Genomic DNA, 19045 nt, shown 5'->3' with positions numbered 1-19045 from the left:
GAAAGTAACAAAACCTAATGGTGAATGTCATTATTTCTACAGGTATGTAATCATAAACCAAAGCACTGGAACAATCAAAATTTTGACCTCATGGTGGTGCTAGATGAACACGCAGAGGATCACCAAAGTTTTTACAGTCATCCTAAGGGGAGCACAAGTGTGTGGACCAAAGTTCATGGCAAAAATGCAAACATGAACCACTTGGTGGCGCTGCAGGAAAAGTCACAGATTGATCAGAATCAAAAGTGTGCATCCTCTGGGCACCACACACACACATACACACATCTGTAACAAATTCCATTGTAATCCATCTAATAGTTTCTGAGATATCTCAGTCTGGACCAAAGTGACAGACCAACATGTCATCAGTCTCAAGAGACGCTAAAAAGTCTTAACAGTAGTCATGTAATGTAATCCAAGTCTTAGGTATTCACCTTAAGGTCCAGTGTGTAGGATTGAGGGGAAATATTCATGATAATGTTTCTATTAGTGTATATTCAGGGGGTCGTGGGGCAGCTGGAGTCTATCCCAGCTGACACTGGGCGAGAGATGGGGTACACCCTGGACAGGTTGCCAGACTATCACAGGGATTTTCTATCGACCAGTTGGTCAATAGCAGGTTTCTCTGCAGGTGAGTGTGACCTGGCAGAGTCCAGGTCCAGGGAAAAGGCTGTGTCCTCTACGTTGCTGTCTTCACTGTCCTGTTGAGTGGTCAGTGTGTCTTTTGTTGACTGGTCAGGATTGCTTTCAGTGAAAGAAGGGTTGCCATGGTTTCTAAGGAACTTCAGGGACTTGAGGATTTATTCTTTTTCTTAGCACCCACTAATAAACACCTGATTGGTGACAACTTGCAGTACCTCCCTACGCTTCTCTGTACCTCAAGGAGTTGTAGATTGTATGATTAATACATCTTTAACACGTCAATAGCCGATCAGACAACACTCATAAGTTCTTTAAATGACCGATTTCACTATGTAGGCTTTGTGGCATGATGATTAAAGTGGTGTGACACTGGAAAAATAGTGAATTTCTTGCCATTCTTAACAGTATACAGGGTGTACTGTACACAGCATCTCACACCAGGTTTTGAAACTTAGGAAACTGATTTTTTCCTGTACATTAAACATCTATTAATAACTTGAAACTTAGCGCAGCTCCTAACTCAGCTCTTTTTGTCTGACTGTACTTTATTTCATTCCTGCAAGATGATGATGCTTATAACTCTGAGTACTGTAACATCTATTCTCTAATGGCTCCACTGTAAATTACTGAGGTTCATAGTGTCAGCTAAATTATTAGAATTTAAAACTGGAATTTATTTTTCCTTCTGGGCCAAGCTACTGTCCATGGATATCTAAAAAACCAGTGGCAGTGAATTAAAACAAAGACATTCCTTATAATTATTAGACCTCTGTGGGTTTCTGAGATCATCCCTCTACATGTGTGTCCTCACTGCTGCTGTGTGATCCCCAAACTTAATGAGAGCTCCATCAGCTCTACCTTCAGTTCATCACGTGTCCACTAGATGGAACTATTTGACCATCCTCTGTTGAAATCTACACCAAGTGTCATTTTTTATGAATGAATATTACTGCAAAGAGGAGACAGCAGAAACTTGTCCTCTGTCTTTACTGCATTGCAAAACACAGCAGAAGAACTAAAGTAAAATAAAAACACAACTAGCGAAATAATCAACAAGCTACATGACAGTTAAATCAGTGAAATGATTAGCTGATGATTCCCCCACCAGATACTGATGTAACGAAGCCGTTGATCTTTCAGTAATCATTTGATGTGTTTCTGTCACCGCAGAATGTTAAAGACGACGGGCAACATGTGTGGAGACTGAAGCACTTCAACAAGCCGGCCTACTGTAACCTGTGTCTCAACATGCTGATTGGACTGGGGAAGCAGGGACTCTGCTGCTCATGTGAGTAATTCATTTACCATTAAGGGTTCGACAGATGCATCGATTTGCACAGACAGATACAATATACAGTGTACTGGGAGCTCTGAAAATGATGCAGTCAACCTGAGATATAGCCGAGAGTTTCCAGTGTCACCTCATAGTTTGAAAGCTGTTTTTCAATATTATATACTAAGAGAGGAAAAGAAAATCACCACAAACTATCAACTGAGGTAAAAAAAACAAAAAAAACAGGTCAGATAAACCTTAATTCTGCTTTTTTATTCTGAGAGTATAAAACTTGTTTCAGCCTGGATGCCCATTTTCCTTTTTTCTACAGTGCACCAGCCCTTCACTCTTCATAGAAGCTGTTTTTCCCAAAATATTGGCAACAAGCTCCTTCAGCACAGCCTTCACAAACACATTACTCAAACCGTAGTCTTCTTTTCTTCCCTCTATCTTCCATCTTTTCTTAAATTGCATTTTTTTTCTTCCCCCAGTCTGCAAGTACACAGTCCACGAGCGCTGCGTGGCTCGCGCTCCACCGTCTTGCATCAAAACCTATGTCAAGTCCAAGAAAAACACAGAGGTGCGTCCAATTGGAGTGTTTACCAGTCGGCACGCTTGGATCAGCGATGCTCCACGGGGCTCAGGATGAGGGCTTCTCTTCTTCTAATGGAATTAAAACAACTCAATCTGCTACTAAGCATTGCTAATTACCAGGACAAGCCTGGTTTAAAGACACAGGCATTGTCATTCTTTTGGCCTTTCTTTCTCTTTGCTTTGTCCATCTTGCTTGTTTTCTCTGTGTCCTGCTTTCTTTAATTCTTGTGTCACTTGTGTCTTTGTATACATCTTGTTTTTCTGCACCATGTTTCTTTTCTCACTTCTTTCCCTCCCTGTTTGCTGTCTCCCCCTCTCTCCACAGGTAATGCATCATTTCTGGGTGGAAGGGAACTGTCCCACCAAGTGTGACAAGTGTCACAAAACCGTTAAGTGTTACCAGGGCCTGACTGGGCTCCACTGTGTGTGGTGTCAAATCACGGTAAGCCGCCACCCGAGGAGAGGCAGCCACCTCCTCATTATATTCCCACTGCTTCTTGTTTTTTAGGGTTTGGTTTTAGCACCTTGGATAACTCGCAAGTCATTCCACCAATTTACACCCAGAAAACACTTGTTTGTGGCTGCGAGTTAATAGAAAATAAAACAGAGACTGTGTCACGTGTTAATGCAGATAAATCCTGAGCATATACCTACAGATGTACACCTCGACATGTGCTGTTACCGACACAAGTTGGCTGTTAATAACAGCTTGCCACCTCCTCCAGCTCCATAACAAGTGTGCCTCCCATGTGAAACCTGAGTGTGACTGCGGACCCCTGAAGGATCACATCCTGCCCCCCAACTCAATCTGCCCCGTCGTCCTGGTAAGACTCGCCTCTCCTCACTGGTCAGCCGTCCCGCGGCGGAGTGAACCTGACCTTGTTTGACACTGTGTTACCTGAGGATGCAATCATCAGCCTGTGTTCTCCCACTGAGCTCTCAAATGGCAAAACTGGATCCATTGCTTTAACAAGATTATTTCCAACATGGTGCAAGTCTCTTTCAGGTGAAAAGAATGCACCTAAAACTCCTCAGTACTTGTAATATTTGACTTCTAAGTTGCCAAGTTTTGTATAGACAAGGAAAAAGTTTCATTTTAGAGTTTAGAAATACTGAAGTCAAAGTCCCCCAAAGACACAAAGAAGAAAGTCTCTCCTTTTTTTCATATTTTGTTTTTCAATATTTCATTTATTTGGATGATAATGATAATAATAACACATTTTATTTATGTAGCACCGTTCATACAAGAAATGCAGCACAGATTGACAACTGACAAAGGCTGCATCCCTGATCTTCTTCCGGCTGTTTCTGGGAACTTCCAATAAACCAGCAGCAGATGATCGCAGTGTTCTTGGAGGCCCAGCCCATGTAGGGCTTTGTATACAAGGAGGAGGAGCTTAAAATCAGTTCTAAATCTAACAGAAAGCCAGTGGATAGCAAGTCAATTGTTTTTGCTGCAAGTTTTATGTAAACGGAGCAGTTCTTACAAGTAAATACTTCTGGAAATCTGCTTATAAACTACAAACTAATTAAAACCAGAGATGTTCCGATACCATTTTAACTCTACCTGATATTGATTCTGATACCTGAACTTGAGTCGGCTGATACTGAGTTCTGATTCAAAACCACTGAGTTAATAATTTAAAAAAATTAATAAATACTACTAACCCTGCATGGGCGTGAAATGATTGATATCATTGTTGTGCGGCAATGATTAGGTTAAAACCTTTGTACATGAACAAGTACATACAGAGAATGAATGCCACAGAAAATGCCAAATTTTGGACATTTTTTGAACCGTTAATGTTACACTATTTATCAAAAATCAATTCCTCTTCACCGCTGTAAAATACTAGCTGCTTGTGGCCGAACAGCACAATTTGCTGTTTCTGTTTTAGAGTGTCGAAGACGAATTTATGTAGGTGTGAAACTACTTCGACAGGAAGGCAATCCAGGCACTCCGATGCATGACAGGTGAAACAAATAGACAAAAATAGTTAACTTTCTGGATATCTTATCTCATATCACTAATAACTTGTTATTTTTTTCATTATTGTCTGTTTGTTTAACCTGTCATGTCATTATATGGGTCATGTGATGGCCTCTGATTGGTTCCTGCCACTATAGGTGGGGTCCTGTATTGTATGTTTTTTTAAGCCCTGACTAAGACCTGCAGTGGTCGAAACATGTTGGCTCTTTTAATGATTTCGCCACTACAATAAAGGCATTTTAATATGTCCTTCCTTGTTTTTCTATATATTTTTTCGGAGTGCCTGGATCCCTTTCCTTCTGATGCTGTTGTTTCCTGTTCTACACGAGCACCCGACACAAGGTTTTGATCTGCGTTTGTATACACAAAGCAACCAATCGTCTGTCCCTCTTTTTCTACTTCAAGGTTTATTAATAAAATACATCATATCGGATGGCGCAGAGAGTCGTGTACTCCCCAAAACCTGGTCCAGAATTTCAGGCAGTATCTGAGGCATTTGCGACACTGATGTTGGTATCTGAACACCTCTAATTAAAACCACGGTTTCTGAACTTTGTCTCAACTTGCCCTAGAATTAGAAAAACATGAATTAGTTATTTCCAGGTAACTTTCTGGATTAATGTATTATTTTTTGAAATTACAGCCCCATAAAACAAAGTGATTTATTTTCTAGCCGATGGTATAAATGCAGTTTCAAAGCCTTGCTCATACTGCCAGGAATACAAAGTATCTCAGAAGATGCTGAATCACTTAATATTTATTTTTTAATTCCTTCGTTCATCAGAAAAAATGCCAACGCCATGACCTCAGTGTCCTTAATGGTAGCCACAGGCCTGGTTACAGCAATAAAAATAAAACAAACAACAACATAAACAGGCCAAGACAACTGCCACACACTTCGTTCTCGGTTCCGAACCTTCGGTGCCCTCCTTTTCTTTGTTTTGCACTATGCTTTTGCACCTTGTTGTTTTATATTGTCCTTGTCTTCTGTTTATGTCTTTGCACTTACATGTATGTACTTCTTTTCTTTGGTTTTAAATGTAAAGCGTCTTTGAGAGCTGTAAAAGCGCTGTATAAATAAAATGTATTATTATTATTACTATTATTAAAAGCATGACTCATATACAGTTAAGATGCATGTACATGTCTTTGAGTTTTTGAATAATCGAAATGAAGTAAAAGTTTTATTCAAAGTACAATAACTTTCTTTGAATTTGTTTTATAAACCCTAAGAATGAAAACCACCTTTTAAGATCCTCTAACATCTTTGCTGTTTGACCTTTGACCCCAGGAAAGACAGTCGACGCTGAGGAAAGACTCCCGGTCCAGCCAGTCGAGCCGGGGGAAGATGCAGAGGGCCAACTCCGTCACAGTTGACGGTCAGGGACTGCAGGTGAGTCGTTTTAAACCTCAGTGTCAAATTCCTCTGCTTTAATTTGCTCTGTTTTTACCATATCATATAGTCGCATTATTGCAGTTGCAGGAAAATGTGCCTACGTACAAAGGATCATTCCATTCATCCTATATGGGGGTGCAGAATATCTGATTTCACATAGAGTGGCTTGGTTTCTCCCAATGAATCATGGTATATAACCTATTTTGGTATAAATGTATTATTCAGAGCACTCACATGAGAACATGGTGCCCATAGAGCTCTAAATATTATTTGAGCTTGTGAACGGCCCTGTCAAAGTCAGCGGGGGGAGGCAAGTTAAAACAGCTTAATGCAGCGTCTCTCTAAGAGAAAGTCGAATGTTCTGTTTACAGCCGCGGAAAGCAAGAAGGAACTGTAGTGACGTGCTCTGTCTGTCTGTTGATGTCTTGAACTACACGCTCACCCCGACAACAACAGCGCTATAAAATGAGTTCCTATGAGAAGTCAAGACAAATTGTTTCATGGGATGTTTCACCTTTTTTCTCTGGTGTGGAAAAAAAGGAAACTATTGTCGCAAATGAGGACGTGGATCAATGGGTTAAAAAAAAGAACGACTATGACGACTAAGATTCGACTCTCACTGTAGATAGGTGGGGTTTTAAAAGTTTATTGAACCAGGAAGTCCCATTGAAATTGAAAATGAGAGTATTCAAACATCGTGGCCTCTCAAGGAAACAAGCACATGTCTCTGTCATCACATTCTTTATGATGCCCTGAAATTCATCAAAGGATATAAGTGTAAAAATGCAGTTTTCCCCAGATCTGTTAAAACCCGGGGTAAAGTAAAAAGCAACCACTTGGAGGAGTGTAGCTGGTAACTCCCAGAGCTGATACACAGAAGGGTGCAGAGGTAGGCCGGAAGTTTGCCCAATATTGCTTTATAGATAAAAATTTATCAGTGCTGTTGTCTGTGAGTGGTCGATGACGTCCAACCCACCAAATTATAAAGAATGCAGTAATGAGTCAGTGTTAAAACTGTTAAAACATGACACACTTTTTGTCTTGAGCCTTAAAGTTATCCGATAGCCAGATCTGAGGTGATTTGGTGCTGAAAAATGGGGTAAAAGATCTTAGATTTAAAGCGGTGCCAGACTGTAGTGATTCAGAGTGATTAAGAGAATCCTGAACTGAAATCTAAAACGAACAGGGAGTCAGTGTGATTCAGCAGGACCGAGGAGGTACTGTATTTAGCTGCTGCGTCCTGCACTGATCGTAGACCAGCAACGTTAACATTAATTTTAAGAGACTATCCATGCATCAGACCTTTGTTCTGAAATGAACCTCTGCAGTTGGTCTGAGGACATATGATGTGGCTCTGCAGGCCCTGCTGGTAATCAGTATCATACAGCAGAGCCCAGTCTGCCCTGATCCTCTCTAATATCTGTCAGCCAGCACGCCGGCGATAGAAACCTGCCGCTGTCTGTGGCGACTGCTCGTCTCCGCGTGGCTGGGAGAGAAATATGATGAATCATATCCCAGGCACATCCATCTATGCCTCTCGCCGGCTAACCAGCATAATAATCAAGATTATTATTTATAATTACAGGAAGTAATGGATCACTCTGGACTGGACAGGGAGCTCATTAATTCACCCTTGGCCTGCTGGGATAGCAGACAGGGGGAGTTAAGCGCTTCATCTGTGTCAGGGAGAGCACGGGGCGAGTTGTCTGCACGGTTCAAACAGGGGGAGCCGCTGGATTAGAGCTTGTTTATGTGGCTCTTTGTGAGCTCGGCCTCCAGGCACCACAGGCTCTGTCTGTCTGTCTGTCTGTCTGTCTGTCTGTCTGTCTGTCTGGTCACTGTTTCACTTCATTGCTCAGAGAAAATCCTTCCCCACGTCACCCGAGACAAACTGCCCTGCCAATTAGGAAGCGGTGACAAATAACTATAATGACTGAATTGTGAATCATGAGTTATCAGGTTGAGAGTATTGATTGGCTGAGAGATGGATGGGTTGTTTTACTGTACTGTATACACGGCTGCCTGGTTAGTAAAACCTTGCCTGCATTTAATATCATCTGCCACCATATCTCTAAGAAAATGGTAATATCTGCTACATTTGTGGGTAAAAACTGGAGCAAAAGTGTGATATCATGTAGTTTTTGTGACATATTTTGCTTGAGATACTCTATATTTTTCTTATTATCAACAAATTTTATTTACACATCTTTTATTTAGCGGGAACGTCCCATTGTGGTACAATATCTCTTCTTCCAGTGATTCTTTTAATCCATAATCCCGTGAAAAGACCAAACACTACAAAGTCTAATATCATCCCTCTGTGCCATAGAGCTCCATTGTTGTCCAAAAAGTATAAAAATAGATCAGTTAGTGTAGTTGATGACTATTTTTCACCACTGAAAATATTCCCTAACAAAATGCACCATAGATCAGTCTCTCCAGGATCACACGGGCTGTTTTTGTGATTGTTGTGGCCTGAAATTCTGATTTCACAGCAGCTTTTCAAAAAAATTGTGGTGAATGTTGTAGTGTTCATAGGCATTCTTTTGCAACTAAATTGCAGGGACAAGTGAAAATTGCAAAAATAGTTGTGATGCTGTTTCAGATTCGGAGCGTATTATTTTGAGAATTCAGTGTTTCCTACAGAGTTAGAATCTATTTATGATGGTAGGCAGGTGGGGCAGCAAGAGCTGATCAACGCAGCGCTGAAGGAACGCTCTCTTTACCCAGTTAGCATAAGCTAACAGAGCTTAACATGATCTCATCACTGCTTGTCATATTTTGCTGCTTGGGCAGAAGTCCAATCTCAAATCATCACCGAAACGGCTCGACTCTGTCGTTAAATGTTTTCAACGTCAATTTATGTTCACTTAAAGTTCTTATTTTTGCCACTGACAGGCTCAGATTGTTTTTTTTAAGTATCTGACAATGTTATGGAAAGGATCCCTACAGAGATAGGCATTTTTGTTAAAGAGAAAGATCCTTTTTGTTTAACCACAAACAGCCCGAAATCGCTATTGCCAAACCCACCAGACTCCATTTAAATAAACAGTAGTTTTATCATTGTAAAAACACACCTCATTCAAACTCAAGAAACAAAGTAAAACACACAGAAACCATTGTGTGGTTTGCCTTTCCACTGTTTCAACAATTACCAACTCTGCTTTGGTTGAAATAAACCCTAAATTCCCTCAGTTAGATGTGAAAATACGCTGGATCTATACATGCTAAAATTACTGTTTATTAAAATGGAGTCTGGTGGGTTTGATGATAGCAATTTCAGGCTTTTTCGGATTAAACAAAAATGCTTTACCCATGCTTTTTGTTTGGCTGTCGGTACAAAAGTCGTGAGCCTCCAAAGACCTGTAGTTCGTGAAGTTGCAAATCCCTACGTGATGACATCATAGCCCATCATTAAAATGGCGTTGAGTAATGTTAGCACTGTCATACTGTCTCCAAACATGCATGGAATTCACTAAAACACACTAGTCTAATACATTATAGCATTAGTGGCTGTAATGTACTGATGTTATGATCATTTTAATCATAGTGATAGTAAATATAATAGTGTCTCCTATGTGAGTATCGATGCTTCACTTGCCAGTGTTTGCCAGCTGAAGGAAACAACAGTTTTTCCCCTTGCAGACTCCGCCCTAACCACGCCCCCTAACCATGACTGTATCCATTTACTCCTGCTTAAGTTACGTTTGCTGAAAGCGACAGTGCCCAGCTGTTTTTAGGGAATTATTGAGACTGTAGAGAAATGAAACAGTTTTTACAGATATGTGTCTTCAATCAGAATAACAGGGTTTTGGGGCTGAGTGCCACAGACAGAGTGGGGAAGTCAGAAAGTTTTGACATGTGAACTGACACATTTAATGGGACCCTTTGAATATACTACACCAGCTGATCAGAAAAAGAACATTTATGTGATTCATTTTGCCTTAGCAATACATTCTTTGGGGACTTTATCACTGCTCTCCTTTATAATTAGATATTATAATTAACACAAGATTAAATTTGGACTCAGGCAAAGAATCGGTGAGCGCCCACACTTTGCCGTAGCCAGGTACCACTTGTGCACCTCTGCAGTGAAACAGGAAAAGTGTGAAATGAATCCGATGACTGGCATTGCTTGGAAGTGCCGTATATACTCAACAAAACGTCTGAGGGATATGGCTTGAAAGTGAATTCCTGTGAAGCATCCTGCAGTCTCCAAACACCAACGGTTTGTTTTGACATCTCCCATTCAGATCACAACAATAGAGGGCACTCATCCTCTGCTAGTGTTTGTCAATCCGAAGAGCGGGGGGAAGCAGGGAGAGAGGTAAGTACACAATCTGTCTCAACATGCTACAAGAGGCCTCTGAAGCTGCGCTCCTCAGCCGCAGAGGGAAGTCGGCACCGTGGCCTCTGGCTGCCAAGTGCTCTAGGCTTACTTAGTCAAATACCAACACAATAACATTAACCTAAAGCGCCGGACGCCTTCACCGTCAGCTCATACCTCCCCACCTCCCACCCTCCTCACTGTCACGTCCCTGGCTGGTCCCCTTTCTTTAACCCAGGGCTAATTGGGTTATTACTGAAACATATTCATTCACTCCTTATTACGCCGGCCCTCATTTGTTTAAATTATGAGATCAAAATATGACTTCAGCCAGTTGATATAATGAAATTGAAATTAAAATGAATTAGTCTTTCTAATGGTTTCTCCTCAAGGGGACTTTGGGTATGTCCCACCCTGCTGTCCACTCCGCTGCCTTGTCAACGCTCTGATTGGACGCCGGTCTGCGTCGGCATTTACAGGACAAAATCTGGCACTGAATACACATTGTTTTAGGCCTAATCTGTGAGATTTGATTTGAATTTTTGCATTGTTACTCCTGTTTGTCGTCTTGATGTTTTCTGATCTCTCTATATTTTCACTCCTGTAGGATTTACAGAAAGTTCCAGTATCTTCTGAACCCGAGACAAGTGTACAACCTGGCCAAGAATGGACCCATGCCAGGGTACGTACTGTGTTCAGACATGGTCAGATCACTTCAAGGAAAGGGTCACATTTTTTGTCTTAAAGATCAGATGCACATATGCACATTAAAACAGTTTTGCTTGCTGTAATGGTGGAAAAAGTATCCGCAGAAGTAAAAGTAGCAGTAATGCTCTGTAAAAATACTCCTAAACTTAAGAAGTAAAACTAAAAAGCTTACACTCCTAAGTAAAAGTACTTAGTAATTTTATTGGTGATCCTTTAACAGTTAATGTTAGAACTGGTGGAGGTGAAGCACATTTTAAAGCTACAGTTAGTAACTTATAAAAATAACTTTCGTCATATTGGCTGAAACTGTTACAATATCCACACAGAAGTACATGACAGATACAACCTGTGATAAAAATCATGTTCCTCTCCCTTTGCTTTTAATGGCATTACTGCTTGTGAAGGAAAACAACCAATCAGTGCCGAGGAGTCTCTAAAGCGGCTGTCAATCATATTGATCACTCTGTGAACTGTAATCAAACTGTCAAATAAGGCAGTGCTGATCAAATATGAATCAAGATTCTGATGAGAGCTGTTTTAGAAAGTTTGCTCTGGCTGGTGGGTGGTGCTTCGTTTTTGCTCGACTGTTTCCAACATGGCTGCTGGGTCACTAACTGTCTTATTTAACAGCTAAACAGTACACTAAAATATATTTCTGAAAACCTCTGAGGCGAGAAATAAACAATGCAGTAACAGAATCTTGATTCATATTTGATCAGCACTGCCTAGTTTGACAGTTTGACAGCAGTTCACGAGCAGTGATTTACATGATTGAAAGCTGTGTCATAGACTCCTCGGCTCTGATTGGTTGATTTCTTTCAGATGCTGTAGATTCTTGCAAATGCCATCAAGCCCAATTCAGACCAAAGATTTGCGACGTTCTAGAAAAGTTTCGTCTCGTCGTGAATCTTTGGTCTGAATTGGGAGGGAGGAGGGACATGATTTTTTTCCAAAAAAATTTTCTATTGTCTATAATGCTGTGTGGATGTAGTGACCGTTTCAGCAAATATGACAAAAGGTTATTTGCATGCCAACTGAAGCTTAACTCCTTTGTAATATATACTTTAATTAAAAGAATAGTATCATATTTTGTAAATTGATAACATTTTTTCATGAAATCTTAATCTGTAGAGTAACTTAGAGTCAGATAAATGTGGTGCAGTAAAAAGTACAATATTTCCCTCTGTAAATGTAGTGGAGGACAAGTATAAAGTCGTATAAAAGTGAAATCCTCAAATTAAGTAAAAGAACCTAAAAAATTATATGTGGTGTCCTTCAATCACAGCTCAGCATGGAAACACAAAAAGGAAACTTTTTACAAAAACTTCTGAATATTTGTTGGGAGGGGATCTTATAATGTTTTAACAGGATGAAGGAAAACTGCAAACAAAAACCATTTTCAGTTCATACGGACATGTCAGCTTGGGTTTAAGAGACAGACTTAAAAATCATGACCTGATCCTTTAAGTTTATCAGATACATAAAGTCCATTTTCTATGTTAAAAAAGAAAGCAGGTGTAATAATTCAAATTAATAACTGCTTAGAGACAAATAACTTTTAAAAAATGTGAGAAAAGTGCCAAACTAAAACAAAGAGATTTTCATAGATCCATGTGATACACTACAGTGATGAACAGTTTTAGGTTTTCAGTGGCAAAACTACATCTTAAATACATTATTGCATTACTTATTACTTATTTTTGTTAATTTATTTTAAAAGTTATGAAATACACTGAAGAAAACTTTTCACAAGGTTGCAACACTTTTTGAAGAAGCAAGATGAGAAATATTGTTCAGAAAAGATAAATTAATCCTAAATGTGAATGTTTTGATACAGAATATGACACTATTCACATCAAGTTGCATTTCAAACCCATTTTAGACATTTGAAATACTCAATAATGGCAATAATTGTTCTTGTAATCAAAATAGAAAGAAGGAAAGACTGACAAATCATACAGTATCAGATAATGATCTTGTGTTTACAAACAGGCTTGTTGTTGCTCACATATAATAACCACCATCACATGCAAGAGAGGCCTTTAATATTAGAGCCCCCTCTCACTTCCCTCACACAGCACAGACACAAATGAGGTGAGTTCACACATAACAAATCCTGGAGACGACAGCGTCATGCTGTAGTCTCAGATGAGCGGCGGCTCCATATGCATAAGCCTGCATGTGAACGTAGAGCCGGTGACACAGGCGACTGACGGATAGAGAGGTTGAAACTCTCACCATACCACATGTGATCATGCATACAGACGAGGAGCTCTCTGCAGGCTGTAGGTGCAGGCGGCATCAGGTTTCCTATGGTTCACATCTGTGATTAAGAAAATGAATGGATCATTTACATGCATAAGGCTCCTTCGCCACTTTGGTGGCACACAACATACAGGAATGCCTGTCTGCCGTGCCGCCACGTTGTTTGGCTTTGATTAGATCTGAAAACAGACTCTTTGTGGCTTATAAAAAATAAATACACAGCGGCACACGCAGGGTGCAAAAAAACCTCCATGAGGTTGTTTCGACTGTCTGTGCGAGAAGCTGGCACAGCTCTCGCGCCACAGATTGTGCCAACGCAGCTCCAAGTTTTTGGGGCTGACCTTGTGTGCCCTGTTTTGTCTCTCTTCTCTTGGTGTCCCTGCACGTGGCCTGAAACATCACCTGCATCCCCTCTGCTGTCTGGAGCCGAACCCAGAGCTTCTCCTCAGAGCTGACAACATTCCAGATGACCTTGCCCCGCTGTAACCTTGTTAATATTTAGTCAAGTGTACGCACTGCCGCACACATTAGAGAGGTGAACGGTCACCGTCGGACACTGCAGGCCGAAGCAGCCGCACGCACTGCTGTCAATTAGCTGCCTCACTAATGCAATTACAGCAAATTAAGTGTTTGTTTCTTGGTATTTAAATATCCCCAAAGTTGCCTTTCATGTTTGCGGCCGTCTGTTTTGCGTCTAATGTGGTTTGTGGTCCCAGTTGGAGAGTAATTGAGCGAATCATTTACCCGCCATACGAGGCTTGGAGGCTGGCTCATTCAGTTAGGGCTTTGTTATTGTGAAGGAACGGAAGAAGTTGGACTGAACATTGCCTGTCATGATCCAATTAACCCCCGAACAGGCAGGCTAGCTCGCCCAATGAATAATTGTCAGTGCGACATGTGTTATTTTGTGAGATTAGAGGGGGTTTGCAGTGAAGCAGCGTGCTCAGAAACATGCTCATGATCTGCACATAGATCTGTGATCACTTTTCTTATTGTCAAGAGAAAAGCTTTATGTCTTAAAGAACCATTCCTTTGAACACTTGAACAAAGCTAGCATTTTTAGAGCAAAATTAAAAGAATAATTTTCTATAAAACAAAACATGACAGTCCTGTATAGCAGAGTAAAAAACCTAGGCGAGACAAGCTGCAGACCACTGTTCGAGATCAACAAGCAGCAAAACCAGTTGTGCTTTAGTGAGTCATTGCTGTGTTTCCAGCTGTTTTCTTGGCTCCGAATGTTGGTGTTTATAGCAACCTATCAGCAGGGATAGCGCCACGACAAGATGTCTTTTTTTATTGAGACATTGGTGCGTTTAGTGCCACGACAAGCAGTTGTTGGTTACAGTGACATGGCTGTGTTTCCTGGCGGGATACTACCACAAAAAGGGGTTGTTTTTTACCGAGATAGCTAAAATTGTGCTCCCAAAAGCAGGTATTTTAAGCCGAAATATGATATTTTACTGACCACAGCCAAGTGGCTTTTGAGTCTCAAACCAAACCTCAACCACAACGTCATTGAAACAGAAAGTTTTAACCTATCGATTACATAGTAACGTGCAGTGTAACATATCTGTGGTTTGCAGAAACATACACTTCCAATATTTTTTCTGTCAATTAGGCTGCAGCATCCTTCAATATATAAGAAATTGTCTCTAAATGACTGAGAAACAATTGGTTTATATATTTGTTCATGCATCGCCTTTATTACATGTAAAACATGAAATATTCCCTTATTTGTGTTTTTTTTGGGGGTTTATTTGTTTTATGGGCATTTCTGTATTCTGTCGCCTTCAAATGTGCAAAGACAGTTTGTGACAAAAATATTTTACCTAAATAAGTCTCTACATATTGAGTCTTAATAAGGTCAGAAAAAGATTAATAATAATATTTATAGCAACACAGCAGAACACAAACAATGAAGCATGTCAACAAACACAAGAGTTACATTTTCAGCCTTATATCAGCAGTGATACGGTACGTTTAGGGGTTAATTTTCCCACTGAAATTATTGGTCGAAAAGAGAAGCAAATCTGCATATTGTGGAATAAATGTCATCATTATAAAGATGTAAACATTAAAAGTGTTCACCAGAGAGATGATGACAAATTGTAAATAAGCACAAAACATTTATAACTTTTGCATATTTGCAGGATAAAACACAAAGTGAGAAGTGATGTACGGAGCGGACTGTGTTTGTTTGCAGGCTGAACTTCTTCAGAGATGTTCCTGACTTCAGAGTGCTGGCCTGTGGAGGGGACGGCACTGTGGGCTGGATCCTGGACTTCATAGGTAAAGAACATTTTGTACATTTCATAATATTTAATCACAATGTTGTCAAGAATCTGGTCCCAGTTATTATTTTACACACATTAAAATCTCCTGAGGTGTTTCGTTATATTTACTCATACAGTCTGTCTGTGCTGGTAATGAACAACATTGTAGAACTTAAACACTTCATTTCCTTTTTTGGTAAAATTGCATTTGTTTTTATTAGTTTTCATGGTCAGCCTGTTGTTCAGCCTGAAATGGTAAAGTGTACTTTATAGGTTGTATATAAACACTTTCATTACATGCGAGCCTGCGTATTCAGGGGTGGTAAAATGGGATGATTACGTGGGTTGGAAAACAACATGCTTGTCATCATTTGATGGGGAAAAAAATCACCTGGCCTCCTCCTATTTGGTCTCGAAGACGTGTTACTTGTTCTGGCTCTCAAAAATTGCCTCAATTTTTTATCAATCAAAACAAAGAGAGGTAATAACGGTCTCTTGAAATAGACTGTACAACTGCACGCTCATATTGACTTGTATGTTTACAAGTGAGGCTGCAAAACGGATTTGATGCTTTCTTTGCAAGTCATTGCAGTGAGTTTGTTTTTCTTGGTTTGGCCTTGTTTCGCGTCGTGTTGTGATATTTTGTCCCGCTGCTCCAGATAAGGCCAACCTGGACAGGAACCCCCCCGTGTGTATACTTCCTCTTGGCACGGGCAACGACCTGGCAAGATGTCTGCGATGGGGAGGAGGTACTGACAGAAAATAGATACATCGCAGTGAAATACATGGCCTTAATTCACCTTATTACATTCACAGCTAAATACAGTGTGCATACCATGACCACATACAGTGTGCATACCATAACCACATACAGTGTGCATATCATGACCAGATACAGTGTGCATATCATGACCAGATACAGTAATCTACAGATTATTTTTAAACTTAATGGATTAATGTCTATAAAATGTGTAGAAAACAGTGAAAATGTCCATCACAGTTCTGTCTTCAAAGTCTTGTTTTGCTGTAATGTATGGAAGTCCATTTCTGCCAGTGTGATGGGAAAAAAACATGTTCAGTCATATAATAAGAAACTTAATCAAAATAATTACTCAGTATTTCAAAATATTGTCTTAAATGATACTTCCCTTGCAAAATGATTATTTTTGTAACAATTACTCACAGCGTGTTAACTTGAATTTGTGAAGAAAACTCCACGTTGAACGGAGAATCCAAAAAAGGCAAACATTTATCATAAATTAAAATAAATGGAGAGCACACTGAAAACAGCAAAACTATATCAAACTTTCACACAACTCATGCAGTATAATCCAAGACTTATTTATCCAGTTGGATGCTCAGTACTTCTCAAACACATATTTACACTAAAACATCATGATATGAAATATGTCAGTACAAACAGTCTCCTGCAAGGCCGAGTAGTGTGCCTGGGCACGAGTGTGCGTTTGGCCTCTGCTCAAGCACAGCTCATGCGTACGCACAAGCTTAGGACACCCTACTCAGAGGCAAAATTGTTTTAAATCATAATGTTTTAGTGAAGGGAAGTACAGGATAAAGGAGACTTGGATTATACTTAACAAGTTGTGTGAGAGTTTGTAAACTGATGTTTTGATTTAGTTGTGCTGGTTGTGTTTTCACATCTGCCCTCACATATGTTTGGTTCGGTTCAATCAAACTCAAAGTCGTTTGCCCCCAAAGTGCGGTTCGTTTGGGCAGGTGTGAACACAGCGATCACACTCAGGTGTGCACCAAATCAACCGGACCGAGACCTTCTTGAAGAGGTGGTCTCAGTCTGGTTACAAACGAACTCTGGTGCGGTTGGTTTGTGGTGAGAAGGTGTTCCGACCTGGATCTGAACCAGCTGCAGTCACATGACACATTGTTTGGGTTAAACATGAGCATGTTACAGTCCTGGAGGATTATTAATGTGCACCGCCTCCTGTACTGCCTTAATATGCACATTCAGCACATCCAAAATTTAAATTATGTTAAGGGCAAAATCACTGATACATAGCACCAATAAAAAAGTGCATACAAAATCAGTTGAGCATTAAATGAAAATCAAAAGTAAATAACAGTAAAAGAAAATTTTAAAAAAAGATTTTAATTACATATTTCTAGCTGCACAAGTCCCTTTTCTGAAGCTCAAAAGAAAATCGCCCAATATCATCCCTATAAATCAATAAACCCAAATAAACTCAGATATAGTCTGCACTCATGTTATCGTATGTCACTTAAAAGTATCAGTCACTTAGCTGAAGCTGTTCTGGACTCATTTAAACACACATCTTGTGTTTGTTTGTTTGTTTGTTTGTTTGTTTGAGGCTATGAGGGCGAGAGCCTCCTGAAGATAATGCGGGACATCGAGAACAGTTCAGAGGTGATGCTGGACCGCTGGAAGATTGACGTCACACCCACAGACAAAGAGGAGCGAGGGGACCCGGTGCCTTACAGTATTGTCAACAACTACTTCTCCATCGGAGTGGTGAGTCAGACTTCAGTCACTGTTCATGAGGCACTGATGAGACAGAGGAATGGGTCATGTATAGATTATATGGTCTTTGGTTGACAAATGTGAAGGACAAACCTTTTTATAACTCTCCTTCATGAGTTTAATGGTTCATACTTTAGGTTTGCTGTTGATAGTTTATTGATTTCAGTCAAGGGATACCTGGATTTTAAAAAAAGAGGGCGGTCGCCTTCAAATCAGAAAACTGTTATGTGTTGCTGATTTATAGACAAGTGATTTTAAAGGTCATATTTAATGGATAAGAAGCAAAAAGACCCATTCAGGACTCTGCCAAGTAGTACTTTTTAGCTAGAGCTGTCAAGCGATTAAATAATAAAAAAAAAATGTAATCTAACCTATTACTTGATTTGAGATTAATTATTCTAAATGAGTCACATACATCAGCTTTTGCTGTGAAAGTATTTTAAAATTTCAGTTTAAATGAATTTTGGCAAATACGCTGTAGTAAAGCTGTTGGATTTTGGACACAATTGTCCCCTCGACCACTGAAACTGGTCTGCAGTCCACTGCAAGTACTCTGAAAATTCCTTACTGCCGAAACTGCAGATAACTTTGCTCCTGTCAACAGTTCCGGGGGGGCCTTTTTGCAAATGTTAATGTGCCATTCACGGGGCAAAGCAGCGTGTCTCGTCTGCCTCCATCATGTGACAAAGCCACTTTGGCCTTCAGTGACGCACCAGGTCAGAGGGCACTATGGAACATGATTAATCAGTGTTTATTTTTAAAAAGTATTATTTTTTCTGTGATTAATGAATCAATATAAGGCATTACTTTGGCAGCCCTAGTTATAACTTTTGTTTTTGCAGGATCTTTTAAACTCTACTTGCCTGTGACTGCAGGGTTACAGTGATGAGACACTTGTGCACAGCTGGTGTAAGAAGCATATGGCAGCTTTTCAAACCTTTCACACCAGAGTTAAGTTCAATCGTGGTGACAAAGAGTCTCAGTCGCAGGATATCAGAGGTGCCAGTAAACAACTTAACCCAAATACAAACTCAAACAGAACAAAGACAAAAGGAGGATGGA

General features: G+C 40.1%; 1 protein-coding gene across 1 annotated transcript in view; it reads left to right on the top strand.

Moving 5' to 3' along the window:
- Positions 1-19045, top strand: part of dgkb (diacylglycerol kinase, beta) — a 109754-nt gene that overhangs the window by 39867 nt on the left and 50842 nt on the right. Inside the window, exons 10-19 of the mRNA XM_050046912.1 lie at positions 1813-1930; positions 2407-2495; positions 2835-2951; positions 3235-3333; positions 5791-5892; positions 10149-10222; positions 10830-10904; positions 15399-15484; positions 16128-16217; positions 17814-17974. Coding sequence (XP_049902869.1) covers positions 1813-1930; positions 2407-2495; positions 2835-2951; positions 3235-3333; positions 5791-5892; positions 10149-10222; positions 10830-10904; positions 15399-15484; positions 16128-16217; positions 17814-17974 — 1011 coding nt within the window. The remainder of the gene's footprint in view (positions 1-1812; positions 1931-2406; positions 2496-2834; positions 2952-3234; positions 3334-5790; positions 5893-10148; positions 10223-10829; positions 10905-15398; positions 15485-16127; positions 16218-17813; positions 17975-19045) is intronic.

Source organism: Epinephelus moara, chromosome 6 (assembly GCF_006386435.1).
Source record: "Epinephelus moara isolate mb chromosome 6, YSFRI_EMoa_1.0, whole genome shotgun sequence".
NCBI lineage: Eukaryota > Metazoa > Chordata > Actinopteri > Perciformes > Serranidae > Epinephelus > Epinephelus moara.
Note: the sequence above shows the minus strand (reverse complement) of the source record. Positions and strands in the feature narration are given on the sequence as shown.